Consider the following 16341-nt stretch of genomic DNA (forward strand, 5'->3'; position numbering starts at 1 on the left):
ACCAATTTGATTGAAATTCTAAATGGACTATTCGAAAAATTAAAAACAAAGTCTTATAACAAAAAAAAACTTTGTTATTTAATAACGTGCGCATATATATATATATATATATATATATATATATATATATATATATATATATATATATAAAGAACGCTACAAAAAAAAATATATATATATATATATTTCAATCATATTATTGTTTCATGCACGAGTTGTTTTTTCTTTTCAATTGTACAAATAATTAAAGTTGCAAAGTTTTATTAAAATTAAAGTAAGAGAATTTTATCTTTTTATTTGAAAGAAAAGATCACATCTGAAGAAAAATGAATGACATTTTTTTTATGAAACTAATTTAATAAATTGATCACAAGTAATTGTTTCAAGTATAAATATAAATTTGATATGTATAATTCAACTGGGTGACAGAACAGCCATTTCTAATGGCCATCATTGGACTTATTATTAGCATCTTCTTACATTGGTAACATGTCAACCAATTCATCATCTGCAAAATCATCATCTTCCTTTTTTCGAGCAGCAGTTTTGGGACGTTCAAGCTGGGGTCCGAGTGGGTCAGAATATGAAGCGTCTGTTGAAAAAAAAATCATTTAACAGTCAGAATGATTGAAAATTCAGATATTTATGAATTCATTTAGATTCAAAAATATTTTTAAAAATTAAAAAAATAAAGAACGCTACAAAAAATTAGGTGTTTTTATAGGAAAAAATAGAACAGATCGAAAATTGCAGAAGCAATTTACAATTTGACCTCCCACCTCCACTCCCCCCCAAAAAATTTTTTTAAAAGGCAGACGACACTATAGCATACAAATGAAAAAAAAAGAAAAGAAAAGCACAGGTTAAGTTAGAATAAAAACATTCAATGAATAAAGTTAATTCACTTACTGATTTGAAGACAATTATTAAAGCTTAACATGGATGGCAGGGGGTGGGGGTAATTGACCCTAATCATTAGAAAAAAATGAAAGTTTTTTAATTAAATGTCAGCACTAATTGACTGTTCAATGACAGCTCAGCCATTTCTGGTCTATTTCGTATATCACAATCTGAAATATTCAGAACTTTAAAAAGTACATAGCAAGCATACCCGGTGAACCAAGTGCAAGTGAAATACAAACGATTGCACTGAAAGGGACGGCTAGAATCCTGAAAAGATCTCTTGGTTGGACTCACTAAAATAGGGGTAAATGTCAGACATCTGGTTGGATGTCCCATCCCCTAGAAGAAAACGTTTAAGAAAAATGAAGAAAAAAAAAAAAAAGGTCAATATGGGTCCCCTTCTATAGAAGAATTTTGGGGTCAATATGCTACATAATTATCTGTTGTCAAAGCAGATTTGCAAAAAAAATCTATTAACCAATCGAATTGAATTTTTTTGCTAAAGATTATTACACAGCAACAGCATAGAATATTTTCAAATAGAATTAAATAAATTCAGAAATAATGGTAAAGGAAATCAAGATGGCATTTTTTGAGAAATATTTAATAGATTTGTAAATAGATATTGTATTAATGATCCTATGTTTTCTAAGGATTAAATTAAAATAGAAAAAATAAAAAGATTTGGCTCAAATTGTCTTCGTCTTCTATCTATTCTGATACTACATTTTAACTATTCTGCCTTTGGTACATGAAGGAGAAATTCTTCTAGACTGAGGCAACTTTAACTTTTGTTCTAATCCAAAGTAGTGTTGGGACGATTAATCAGAATTTGGAAGTAGCAAAATTGTACCTATTTTCTGATACCAAAATTGATTCTTTTTTTTTTCTTTTTTCTTTTTAAACTTCATTTTCCATTGCTGGAATAATAATATAATTTTTCGTACTTTAAACTACTAGTAAAACTAAAATCCATACACTAACCCCCACACGTATATTTTTATGTTTGCGAAAATAAATGCACATATTACATGGGTTTTTTACAGTAATTTGAAAATAAAAAAATAAAAAGCAACACTATAGTTTAATATTTGGAGATTGTAAAAGAATTGGAATCAGTTATTGTATTGGAATCTGAAAAAACTATTGTAATCGTCCAATGACTAATCCAAATTTCTCTGGATATCCCCCTCATTAAAAATAGGAAAATATAAATCGACACTAAAGAAGGCTACCTGACCGATACCAGAGGTTTTGATTGGTTGAACATGATCACATGTCAGTTATGAAATTTCATGATGAACACATTAGATATTCACAAAAGAGGATCTAACAAACCTAGATGACAAAGCTTACATTATGTAATGTGATACAGAGATAAACGCTCAGAGCTAGAAGCCTTGTGCCAGGCTGTCACGGGTGAAAATGAAATTTGTGAGAGCATAAAATAATAGTTAGACAAGTGTTATTTATTTTGGAATTTTTTTTTAGATAATTTGGATTATTTTGATTACTTTTCTCATTTTCGTTATTCTCACAACATTTCAGTCAATGTAACCTTCAACTTTTTCAAGTGCATCTTGATGTCAATATTTATGTCATACTTTTCTGGAGGCTGAAGGTTCAACCATTCTAATTACAAATTATTTATGACCTCTACAGGTCATGGTTGACTGAATGAGAGAAAGTTACACTAATGGTTTAAATGAAGAGTTCTGCTTGAAATTCTGTAGCGATTCCAGAGTTTAATGTAAAGAGTTTGATAATATGCACTTGCAATTGATCAAAATGTGAGAATAGCATCCAAGACGAGAATAGTAGTCCAAATAATACAATAGAATTAGGTTAGTTTGGGAATCAATTCTAAAAAAATGTCCAACATGTAAAGCATGATGATGATTCCTAATGTGAAGATGTATCTGACACCGATTTAGGTAAGTAAATTCAAATTTCTGAGTCAGATAATTGTGATATGCTTAGATTATGCTTAGATAAGCGAGCATGTATGTCTGCATGAGATATGATAGAGTGGTGGGGGAATAAGCAGCTTTACAACAAGATCTGCAAATTGAGTTGAAATTCCTGTTTAGATTCATCACTTTCAAGCGAATACCTTTGGGAAGCATCTCATGGCAGACTTGGCACAAAAGGAAAATGCAGATAAAAATACTGAATATGTGTAACATACACTTTTACAAAAAAATAAATTACCAGATTATGATAAGAAGTATAATAAAACCTTCTTTGGAGTTTTGAGAGATAATGGATACTTCCTGTAAGGGTGTTTGAGTGAAGAGTCTGTAGTAAAGCAAAGGTTGCACAATCCCAATCACATTTTTCCTAAACATTGAGTTCAGTGATGAGAAGTAGACAATGCATTGTGAATGCGTTACCGGCAGCTCCCGTAACTCGCTTCTTCTAATTTGTCTCTCAGCTGTTGTTTAGAATGAGTGATTTTTCTGACAAAGGGAGAAGAAGTTGTATTCTAGATCGGCAGTTGCCTGAGATGTCAGATATTTTCTGTTTCTATTTCTATCTTTGTAACCATGTCACTAATAAGGGTGCTGGAGGTAAATGTTTTACTGGGCTGACGTTATCCACCTGATAATCAGGAACTCAAACCTTGGACTAACCACTAAGGAGGCCGTTCTATCAGCAGGTGCAAAGCATTGGAGCTGCTGTATTGCCATTTGGAATGGATTCTGGACCATGCAGTAGTTTCTGGTGGGGACTTCTCGATGCCATATTAGTGGGTAATTGTTACCGCTTTACCGTATCATGAACTACAAAAAAAAAATTTTTTTTTTTTTCTTTTTCTCCCTTACTTTCCCTCTCTGACTTGCTCTAACCAAGTCTGTTGACCTATTCCACAAATCCTAAAACTCCATCAAGAAAAGTCTCCAGAAAGAATACAAAATTAAACCCAGAATTCCAACTGCCAATGTAGACCCCCACTACCATGTCCCCTTCTTCAACACCAGGGGTCTACGTTCGAACTTCCAAAGGTTGAAATCCAATTACAGGAGACCAAACCAGACCTATTCTTCCTTAGCAAAATTGGCATTGGGCCGATTATTTCCCTAGATGAGTTCATAATTAAGGGATATTCTAATTTAACATCGAAATTTGACCTCCAAAATCGTCACGGGCATGGAATATATGTCTGCATTAGGGATAGCTCTCCATATGATAGGGATATCTCATATGAAGACCCTTAATTACCCTATATGTGCTTCCAAGTTGCACTTGCTCACACCACTGCGTTTATGTTTGCCTTCTATCGCCCCCATAACAGCAGAGTTACTATCTTTAAGAGCATGTCAGAGAAAATTGACCACATCCTGTCTGTTCATCCTTTAGCTAACATTCACGTCTGTGGAGACTTCAATGTCCACAACAAGACAGATGATGAGGGGTGGTTCTGTCATGATTTCTCCATTGCTTGTTCACAAATCCACCCGTGTATCTAACACTCATGGTCAGAGTGCAAGTCTCCTAGATCTCACAACTTGCCCTGAGCTATGTTCATCTTCCGTTCTGTCTTCACTGGGATCTTTCAACCACTCTGTTGTATCAGTTAAGATAAAAACAAAATGTAATAAGTCCTCAGACATACATCTCCATCATACAGTATATCGATACTCTATGGCTGACTGGGATAGCTTCCGTATATCTATACCAGATCTACCTCTGCGCTTCATGTTAAAAAACACTTCAACGGCCGTAAATGACCCAAGTTCTCTTTGATTGTCTCTCCTCTGATTTTAATCGCGTGGTGCAATGGGGAAAGAGGTGGCTGGTTACTTTTAATGCATCTAAAAACCAAGCTTTAATCTTTACATCAGTAATGCTCTGATTCCCATCTGGCATCAATTGAAATGAATGGCTCTCATCTTGGCGAGGCTCCATGTTTTGACAAGCTTTTATGCTATGAACTCAAGAAGGCAAAGTCAAACTCTGCGGATCCAAAGCTAAGAAATGTTTCTATCTATTTGAAGTCTACTATCCTAAAATTTACTAACATCTGTGTATTGCAAACTTTTTGTTGTATTTTTTCCTTATTCCAGCTTTGACTTTAATCCTGAACATTTTAAGTATACTTGTCTTGTTTTCTTTTTATTTATCTTTTTTTTTTCCTAAATCTTTTTTGTCAAATATATTATTAACCAATACTTTTTCTTATTTTTAAAACGAAAAAAAAAAAAAAGTCTCCCATGAAAATGAACATTTACTAAATTATACCTGCACTATTATCTGAACTCAGAAATATGCGGCTTTTTTTCTGTACAGTATGCATTACATTTAGTTAGTCTAAACTTAATATGTAACCCTAAAGGTATTACTCTTAACCAGTTTTTTAAATGAGTTCTTCAAATGTAAATTAATCAAAAATAACCAGACTTTCCAATTTGATAAAAGTTCCATTATAGCATATTTATTATTATTCTAGCTCGAGGTAGATAAAGGCAAAAGTATCCATGCATTAATACGGGACTATCTTCAAGTAATATCCTAAATTGGGAATGGGGCAAAGAACTTATACTAAGTAGATATTGATAAGTCCTCTCACCTTTTTTTTTTTTTTTAAATAGAGAGTAGATAATGCATGTGGATGTGTTATCGGAAGCTCCAGTAACTCTCGCTTCTCCTTTTTTGTCCTTCAGTCCTCATTTCCAATGAGTGATTTTTCTGATAAAAAAAAAAGCTGTTTTCCAGGTTGGTAGTACTTCTTTGTGTGAACAGTAGCCTGAGATGTCAGAAATTTTCTGTTTCTATGTCTATCCTTGTGGTCATGTCACTAGTAAGGGTGCTGGAGGTAAACGTTTCATCTGGGTTGACGTTATCCGCCTGATACTCAGGGACCCGAACCTTGGATTAACCACTAAGGAGGCTGTCCTATCAACAGGTGCAAAGTACCGGGGCTGCTGTATTGCCATTTGGTGAATGGATTCTGGACCATGCAGTAGTTTCTGGTAGGGCCTCTCGATGCCATACTAGTGGGTAACTGTTACGGCTTTACCTTTTCATGTGCTACAAAAAAAAAAATCTTGTCTTTTTCTCTCTTACTTTCCCTCTCTGTCCTGCTCCAACCAAGTCTATCGACCTGTTCCACAAATCCCAAACCTCAACATGACAAATCTCCAGAAAATAAACACGAATAAACCTAGAACCCCATCCTCCAACGTAGAACCCTACTACCATGTCTCCTCCAACATCAGGGGTCTACGTTCCAACCTTCTAGAGGTTGAAACACAATTACAGGAGATGAAACCGGACATATTCTTTCTAAGTGAAACTTGCATAGGGCTGATAACTTCCCTAGATGAGTTCATAATTAAAGGATACTCTAGCTTAACATCTAAATCCGACCCCCCAAGATCGCCATGGGCATGGAGTGTGTGCCTACATTAAAGATGGCTTCCCATGTGGTAGGGATATCTCTAGAGAAGACCCTAATTTACCTTATATGTGCTTCCAGGTTGCACTAGCTTACACCACTGCATTTATATTTGCCCTCTATCGGCCCCACAACAGTGTGGTTACTATCTTTAAAAGTATATCTGAGAAAATTGACCACATACTGTCTGCTCAACCTTCGGCTAACATTCACATTTGCGGTGACTTCAATGTCCATAATGTGGAATGGCTGACCCACTCAAATAAGACCGATGACAAGGGGAGGTTCTGTCATGATTTTGCCATTGCCTATGACCTCACTCAGACTGTTCACGAACCCACCCATGTGCCCAATACTACTGGTCAGTATGCAAGCCTTCTAGACCTTTTCCTCACAACTTCCCCTGAGCTATGCTCATGTTCCGTTCTATCTCCTCTGGGATCCTCCGACCACTCTGTTGTATCAGTTAAGATAAAAATGAAATGTAATAAGTCTTGAGACGTACCTCTCCACCGTACTGTATATCGATACTCTATGGCTGACTGGGATAGCTTCTGTACATTCATATCTGATCTACCTCTGCATTCTATGTTTAAAAAGGATGTGTCCTCTATAGTAGAGGACCTGACCGAATGGTTAATTGTAGGCATAGACTGATTCATACCATCAAAAAAATTCCAACAAAAACCTAACAATCAGCCATGGTTCTTCCCTGAATGTGCTGCTGCCATCACGCACAGAAATCACTTTTTCCATAGCTACCAACGTAATAGATGTACTGAGACTAAAGCTACTTTCAGGACTGCCAGCAACCACTGTAAAGGAGTAATAAAAAATGCAAGAGAGCTATATGCTCAGTCCGTTAAATCTAAAGTAGCTGAGCAGCGGCTTGACTCCCACCAGTTTTGGCAAATAGCAAACAGAATCCTGAACAGAAGTGTACATTCTATCCCAACCATCATCAATGGACCTGAAGTCATCTCGTCAGCATCAGACAAGGCCAGACTATTTGTCAAGAACTTTGCAGCTAATTCTACCCTAAGCAACGAAGGCCATCAACTCCCCATATTTCCTCCTATAACAGACAACACGCTATGCAACATACAAATATCTGTACATGAGGTCGCCAAGCTAATCAAGAACTTTGATTCCAGTAAAGCAACTGGCCCTGATGGCATTCCAGTTATAGTGCTGGAAAAGCTTCAACCAGAACTTGCCCCCATACTTACAGAACTGTTTAAGCGTTTCCTTAAGGAGAAGTGCTTCCCAACACCCTGGAAAACCTCATCAGTATGCCCTGTATTTAAGAATTCAGGCAAAAAGTCATCTCCCTCTCAGTACAGACTAATAAGACTCCACGCTGGAGTCCCTCAGGGGTCCATCCTGGGCTCAACTCTCTTCCTTATCTACATCAATGATCTCCCAAAACATATACTTAAATCATTCGTTGACATCTATGTTGATGACACGACCATCTATGGCAACACATCAAAGGCCGTAAATGACAAAGTTCTCTCTGATTCTCTCTCCTCTGATCTTGAGTGCATGGTACAGTGGGGGAAGAGGTGGCTGGTTACTTTTAATGCATCCAAAACCAAGCTTCTATCTTTACATCATCAACACTCTGATCCCCATCTGGCATCAATTGAAATGGATGGCTCTCGTTTTGGGGAGGCTCCATGTTTTGACAAGCTTCTGGGTTTGACCTTTATTCCTGATCTGAAATGGAACACGTACATTAGGTCTGTTGCCAAGGACGTTGGGAAAATGGTGGGATCCTTCTACCGCTCCAGAAGATATCTCACTACTGATGCAATTCTCTATCTATATAAAAGCCAAGTACATCCAAGGATGGGGTACTACTGCCACATCTGGGCAGGAGCTGCTAAAAGCAGCCTATCCTGCCTTGACAGCGTGCAAAATAGACTTCGTGGTTTAGTGGGGGATGCTCTTTTCTCTTCCCTGCACCCTCTCTCCCACAGAAGAGACGTTGCGAGCCTGTCTTTGTTTTATCATTATTTCCATAGCAAGTGCTCGTCTGAACTCCAATCTCTGCCCCCCCTGCCAATCTTTCACAAAAAACACCCATCTAGCTGAAACTACTGTCATTAATTTCCCCCACTCTTTATCTGTACCTAAATCCAAACGTAGATTCCATGAGCAGAGCTTCTTTTTTAGAACTGCACGACTGTGGAACTTTCTTCCATTTGCCTGTTTCTCACCTGACTACAACTTGGATGTCTTCAAGTCCAACATAAACAAATTCCTGACAAACCGCTATTACTTTGGAGATTTGCTTCTCGGGAGTATGTTGCTATTTAATTTACAGATAGATACATATAAATTTATAGCTTTCCAAGAGCATGAGTGAAAGTGATGTAGTAACACAGACAAAAATCCATCTCAGCATACTGCACTCACAGTCCATTCCTGTAACCAATACACCACATCACTTTCTATGGTTAGTATATTTATATAACCCATAATTCAATTAGTCCCAAAACTGATATGAAGATGCTGCTACTAATAGTAAAAAAAAAAAAAAAAAATCAATGATTTTATAAAGTACTAACCTTCAAATAACACATATCAAAATTTGTGCCCAATCAGACACACAAATTACAATTATTTAAGTTGAAGCTACTGTTGAAAATTTTCAAAACTTTGAAAAGTCTGAATTGTTTGCCATTGATTTGCTCTCCTGTGAGTAGATTTCAACCTCTGGGAGCTTGGAACGCAGGCCCCAAAGGAAACTTGTGAGTAAGGATTCATGTTGGCAACTGGGTTTTAACTTATTCTTTGTTTTAGAATTTTTCATGTTTATTTGTAAAGTTTGTGGAAGAAATCAGTAGATGGGTTGGGAGAGGAAATACAGAAAGAATGAGTAAACAAATTATCTTTGTAAACCATTGAAAAAAAAAAAAAAAAAGAAAAGCCACAGCAGTTTCCACTAATATAGCATTGAGAGACCCCAGCGGAAATTACTTCATGGTGCAAACTCCATTCATCAAAGTGTAATACAACAGTCACAGTATTTTGAACGTGCTGATGGGATTGAGTTACTCAGAGTATAAAACAGAAAACATCAGCTCAAATAAAACTTTTACCTCCACCACATTTATCAGTGACATGGCAACAAAGTTAAAAAAGGAACATTTATACAAGTCACCTCCACATATGGCTAACACTAATGAAAAACCGATACAAGGAACAGCATTTTCTTTTGCTTTTTGGAAGGTGAAGACTAAAGGACAAAGTACTGAAAATGCATCCATGACACAATTTTTTACTCTTGATTAAAAGTAAAAAGTGGTTAACTACAGTCAAAGACAACAAAAATACTAACTCTTCATTAGCTACTACATTAAGGTGTAATGGAGGGTGGCATTCCTTTCCTAAGATTACTCCACCTACCCTTGATCCTCAGCTTATAATTCTGAGTGTTTAGCAAGTGGTTATAAAGTACCATTTTTTTGAGATTATAATAAGATTTGACTGAGGATTAAACTTCAGTTTCCTGGCCCATTAATAAACATCCTAGAGCAATGTAGATAACGATGTATGGAAAAACTAAAAAACTTGACAGTTTTTAGGTAATTATTTATTTCAATCATATTCAGCAGCTTCAACTAGTCTGAGGAAAAATCAAATTCTTACAAAGTCGGTCAGACTGAAACAACAGACGATGTTGTGTATATATTTCAGAGTTTTATAAAAATAATAAATGAAAATCTATTTGAATTATCTCAATACCTGATTGCACGTTCACGGTTTTCCAATTGATCAGATCAGAAGTGTTGCTCAACATTTGAAATACTTATGATTAATTGTGTAAACATTTTTTATCATTGATATATATCTATACTCCTATAAATAGTAGTATGCTCGTTAATGTTTCTAGCGAGAGAATTGTTTTAAGTGTTCTATTTAAAATTGCTATTTAATAAACTTTAAATAACATATAAATATTTAATTTATTTGGAATTATTATTTTCAACATCCACCTTTTTAAAAACAGGTCGAGAGTTATTTCAAAACTAAACATAAACAAAACAAACTCTTCACCAAATGAAATAATTTGGTAATCTCAATAAGTTTCTAGCCTAAAAAAATAATTCCATGTAGAAAGAAAAATGTTCTTTTATTTTTTAAATTGTGGGGGGGGGGGGTCGACGTTGCCCACAATGAAAATGATTAATATCCTTAGTATAGCAGGTGTGCTCCAAATGGAACTTCATGTCAACCTAGGCAACGCCGGGTATCTATGCTAGTGTATATATATATATATATATATATATATATATATATATATATATATATATAATTAATAACAGTATAGCTACATTTTAAGTTCCAAATATTTATTTTTCTTACCAAACAATTCTTTCAGCATTTAAAAATTTTGGCACATTTTTTACAAACCTGTACATTATGCAGAAACAATCAATTATTATTATGTCAATATTGACTTTTTTATGCATACACTCACCAGAAAAATAGAAAATTTTAGCTACAAATTCTTAGCTATAAATTTTAGACCCACATATTATATATATATATATATATATATATATATATATATATAGAGAGAGAGAGAGAGAGAGAGAGAGAGAGAAAGAGGATTTTTCATAAATTACTATATATTCTCTTTTTTTTTCTGACAATGCCTTCATGTATGGTTACAAGTTTTTGGTGTTTGGTTCAGATTTCTTGGAGTTGATATCATACTCTCTGGATAGTCATTTCAGTGGCGGATTTCTCTTAAACTGATCATCTCTTCTTGATATGTACTGCTACTACTATATATTGCTTTTGGTTGACGATTTCTTTCTTTACATTGTAATTATAGATAATATACTAGCAGGCCACTTGGCATTGCACAGTCGTAAAATATGCATAAATATTATATTTTAAATAATGCAGGATTCTTATTTATTATAAACAAAAATATTGTAAATTCCTTTAAAAAGTTTAAAAAATAAACGCAAAGAAACTGAGATATCTGCATGCAAGTATAGTTTTTTTCTAAACAGTTCACTTCTTATAAGTAAAAAAAAAAAAGAATACTCGAACTGAGATTGAAAATAAAACCTAAAGACAATGAGTCAAGTGTAATAACCATTAGGCCAGCTTGACACATAGACAAGTAAGTAGTAATATATATATATATATATATATATATATATATATATATATATAGTACTAGCATAGGTGCCCGGCATTGTCCGGGTGTTTGGAGGTGTGTGTTGAGCAAAAAAAAAAAGGAAAGTGGTAGTAGGACGGTAGGCTCAAACCCATACCGCAAAGGAGGAAAAGAATGGAGGGAAAAAAACGTGACGTCTTTGCTGTTACAACCGCCGCCAAACCGGAAGTGATGTAAGTTTAAATTAAGGCTAGATAATCGAAGAGAGGGGATGACTTTCGAAAATATTGGTGAAAAAAGTGACCCTTCCCTGTAGAAAAGTGCCCAGTTGAGGGTGAAGAAATTAATGTTTTAAGCCAATTTTTCGGTATTTGTTGTCTGAAGGGTCGAGCGTCAAAACGATACTGATCTTGCGAAAATCCGTCGCCTCTGTCAAAAGTTTTAGGCAGACATGCAAATATACATACATACATTTATATATTGGTAGTTCAAATTTTCGACCCAAGCCGATTAAAAAGCTTGCCCTATCTCTGAATACCCTTTATGTAAAATTTCAAATGTTTAGACCAGAAATTGTCTGAGTAAATTGGTACAGACCGCAGAGGTCAAATTTCAAATTTTTTTAACTTTGACCCCTTAACATTTATTGTTTTGGGCTCAAATCAAGTTATTAAGTTAGATCCATGTCCAAAGTACCTAAATCTGAAATTTCAATTGTTTATACCCAAAATTTTAGGAGGAGTTTTGTAGAGTTCTCAAAGGTCAAATCGTTGAACTTTGACCCCTTAACAGCCAAATTTTTGTTCGAAAACGGATTATAAAGATTTTTCCAAATCTCCATACCCTGTATATCAAATTTCGAGTCTGTAGACTGAAAATTGACAGAGTTATTGTGTCGGGAAATGTGCACAGACAGACAGACACTTTCACTTTTATAGATATATAGATTAAATAATGATTTTACACCTAGCAATAAAATAGGTTTAAGGCTCCTAAAATTCACAATCGATGTCAGGTGTAGTAGATAGAGTACTTTGAAAAATTCAGTTGTAAAAGTTTCATTTCTCTAGCAACACTCAAAATACAATTGTGAATTAGTTAGAACTTCTACCCAAGTCACAGTTGATGGAATGAGAGCATGCTACCCATATGGATTAAATAATGGGTTCCATTCAAAATTCTGCACAGATCCCCAAGTTCTATAGAAATATTCCAGAGTTCAACAAGATACTCCTGAAGAAGGTCGGAGATTAGATTGACTGAAATTAGATTTTTGCGCAAAACAACACTCAAGATGAGAACAGTAGTGCTTTACAAATATGTTTATCAAATGTGCTCTATTGAACTTGCTGCATTTGTGCTGCGTCAATATAAATTCTCTTGATCAACCTGATAATCTGCAAAATCTCCCCCCCTTCACTGTAGAAGTCTCCAGATTCTGAAAGATTTTCTATTCTAATAGCTTCTTTATTCAAACTTCTAGCCTTTCACTGACTGTATAGACATGTAGAAATGTAAATGTAATGTGAACAAATAGCAATAAACAGTTGGCAAACAGATAAAATTCCGATGGCACTCCCCACCTACATACTAATTTTTCAATTTTGACCCCTTAAATATCCCTTTCTTTGGATGAAAACAGATTAAAAGTTTTCCACATATCTGAATACCCTATATACTAAATTTCAAGTCAAAATTTGTTGAGTATTTAAGTTGATAAGTGTACAGCTTTCCACTTAGAATGACTCCATAGGTATGATCCCTAATCCATCATAACCCCTTACATCTCGGTGGCAAGGTGAAGAAAAGTAAAAAAAAATGTGGGTAAAAGATTTTTATTTTCTATAAATATTTTAACATTTATAACTTTATTGCTAACCATCCCTAAAGATGGACTTAGATGGATCTGAAGATACTCAGATAAAACGTGACTATGGTAGTTACATAAGCTAGTTCTTGCCAGAAAAAAGAAAACTAAAGAGTATTAGAACCAAAATCTGTAAAGAGGAATTGTATATATTATTTTATGAAGCATGCTATTTAATATATATACATACACACATATAAATTATATATATATATATATATATATATATATATATATATATATATATATTCCCCAAAACGACGGGGAGACTAAAACTTGTTGCTCTGGTTTCAAATGATCTGAAATAACAACAAGGAGAGACTTGATTCCAAATATTTCTCATATGTTATATCTCCCCTCTTTTGGAAATAGGGTACAATTATGAATATCTCCAGTATGAAATAATCCTTATACACTGAAATTTACTTTATGTGTGAAAACCAAAGAGGGGAAATATAACATATGCGAAATATTTGGAATCAAGTCTCCCCTTGTTGTTATTTCAGATCATCTGAAACTATAGCAGTAAATTTTAGTCTCCCCTCCATCAAGGCCAGAGGTTTGGGGGAAATATTAGATATTTTATAATTCATATGCAAAACTAAGAAAACAAATGACTATGATTGAAACATTTTATGGCTGTAAATAAGTGCCAAAAATAGGCTCTGGATGATGTATGATCCCTTTAATGTGCAACCTTAAGGGCAAATGTCACATAGCCCACTACACAATTCATATCGTTACCTTTCTAACTAACCTTTATTTGTTAAATTCTGATAAATAGTCGCTGAGATGTCAAACTTACAAAATTTCCAAAAAAGTGGTATGTCTATATATATATATATATATATATATATATGGATATATCTACACTGGTAGTCAAATTGAATATTGAAATGCTCATATCCTTGGTTCTATGGGACGAAACTACATGAAAATTTGCAGGCTTTTTACAGATTATAATACTATTCTATGGTTAAAATTTGATAACAATTAGTAAAAAAAAAAAAATCCTACATTTTCAAACCATTAAAATATGCCTAAATTTGCCTTCATCTGTAAATACAGTGTCCTGCAGACCAGCTTCATTTTTGCTGCTTTAGTTGTCTCGCTTGTAGCCTTACCAGGCGACTAATATATATCTGTATGGAGGGGTGTATGTGTTATTCTCTAAAGGTTTTCATCTTTACATAAACAGAAAAGAAATTATTTTCTTTGTCAATACAAAACAAGCATCAGTTTTAAATATAGTCAGCCTGACCTAAATCAATGGCTGCTGTTTATATCTGTAGGCGATAATGTTTGCTATGAAATGAATCATAAAACACACACCAAATCCCCTATTGAATGGAAATGAATGGTATTAATGATAATCTGCACCAAACATTTCTTCTTACCCACTTGTGTTCGCCTTCCTTATGCAGAGGGTAACAGTAAGTTACAGCCTCAAGATACAAATTCTTTTGCAGAGAGACTCATGAAATGTATGCAAGAGCACAAGATTATGATTGTAATGACAAAGGAACAGATATCCGATTACACAACAAAATAACAAAAAAATAAAGAAATAACGAAGGTTAAGACACGGATATATCTTTATGCATCTGTATGTTATTAAATGGATTAGTGTTTCGGATGGGTATTTTTATATTGAAACACAATAGTTTCATTTTATGGAAAAGAAATAAAAGTATGTACATAAAGAAGTTATGAAAATATAATTATGACCATTAAGTTACACAGAGACTTCCACGTTTCATCCCCGTTGAGAATTGTCAGGCTAAAATGATCTCTGTGTAGCTTAATTGCCATAAATATATTTTCATAACTTACTACCTAGCTCTACTTGTGTGTTGAACACTGTTGAAGTAAATTCTGAAAATTAATACATAAAATATTGTATCACATTGTAAGATTTTGTGCAGATATAATATATATATATATATATATATATATATATATATATAGCATTCACACGGAGGAAGATTGAAGGATCGGTTGAAAATCATGTGCTTTTGAAGGAAACATTCTTGTTGTTTTTCAAAAGACTTTTTGTATTCCTACACGTCAACACACAGGAAATAAATACAAAAAAGATATAAACATCTATATATTTTTCATATTGATTTTTTATTCATACATATTTAAATATATATATATATAAACCCTCATAACCTTTAAATTTATATATATATATATATATATATATATATATATATATGTGTGTGTGTGTGTATAAATTGCTATAAATATTTTTATACATAAAATATTATATCTTGTTATAACATTTTATGCAGATACATGAAATAATTATATATATATATATATATATATATATATATATATATACACACACACGTGTGTGCGTAAAAAATTTGAAACAGTGCTTACTTAAGGAATTAATAGTATTTAATATTTATTTGAGAAATTATACAACTTTACATGGTTAGATTTTCATACACAGGATTTCTTAGCAACAATTAAAAAAATCTTTGAACATACAAACCATTTTCCATTTTCACATACATTTTTTATATATATATATATATATATATATATATATATATATATATATATATATATACACACATACATATATGTTTCTGTATTTGCTGAATGAATTTACTCAGGACTATATAGATAAAGAAGGCTCTATAGACTTGCTAAAAAGAGGATCACTCTACTATGATCAGGAGAGAATTATAATGGCTGCCCAAGATCGAAGCTTAATGGCCAATATTTAAAATAAAATGAGTGGTCTCAGCAATGATAACAATTATAGTTCTACCACACATACATGGAGGGTGTGAGTCACCTGACATCCAGTCGTAAAGTTCTGCTGAGGGACAGCTACTATACAATACAATACAATGGAGTGTGTAAATATCTTCACTGGACGATCTGTAAATGTTTAATATCGAACACAGCAGCAAGTCCTGTGAACATATATCGGAAAGAACAGTTGGAAAGAAGTTATACCCCATTCACTATGAGAATCCAATTCCTACAGCTATTAAACCTGACATAATG

General features: G+C 33.8%; 1 protein-coding gene across 2 annotated transcripts in view; it reads right to left on the bottom strand.

Moving 5' to 3' along the window:
- Positions 1–258: 258 nt before the first annotated feature.
- The window catches only part of LOC145291985 (intraflagellar transport protein 88 homolog), a 129913-nt gene continuing 113830 nt past the window's right edge, over positions 259–16341 (bottom strand). For both annotated transcript variants that reach the window (XM_080137943.1, XM_080137942.1), the window contains exon 25: positions 259–592. In XM_080137943.1, the coding sequence (XP_079994069.1) occupies positions 477–592 (116 nt within the window). In that variant the 3' untranslated portion in view covers positions 259–476. The remainder of the gene's footprint in view (positions 593–16341) is intronic.

This window comes from Euprymna scolopes, chromosome 13 (genome assembly GCF_053919585.1).
Source record: "Euprymna scolopes isolate OS-2025 chromosome 13, ASM5391958v1, whole genome shotgun sequence".
In the NCBI taxonomy this organism is placed as follows: Eukaryota; Metazoa; Mollusca; class Cephalopoda; order Sepiida; family Sepiolidae; genus Euprymna; species Euprymna scolopes.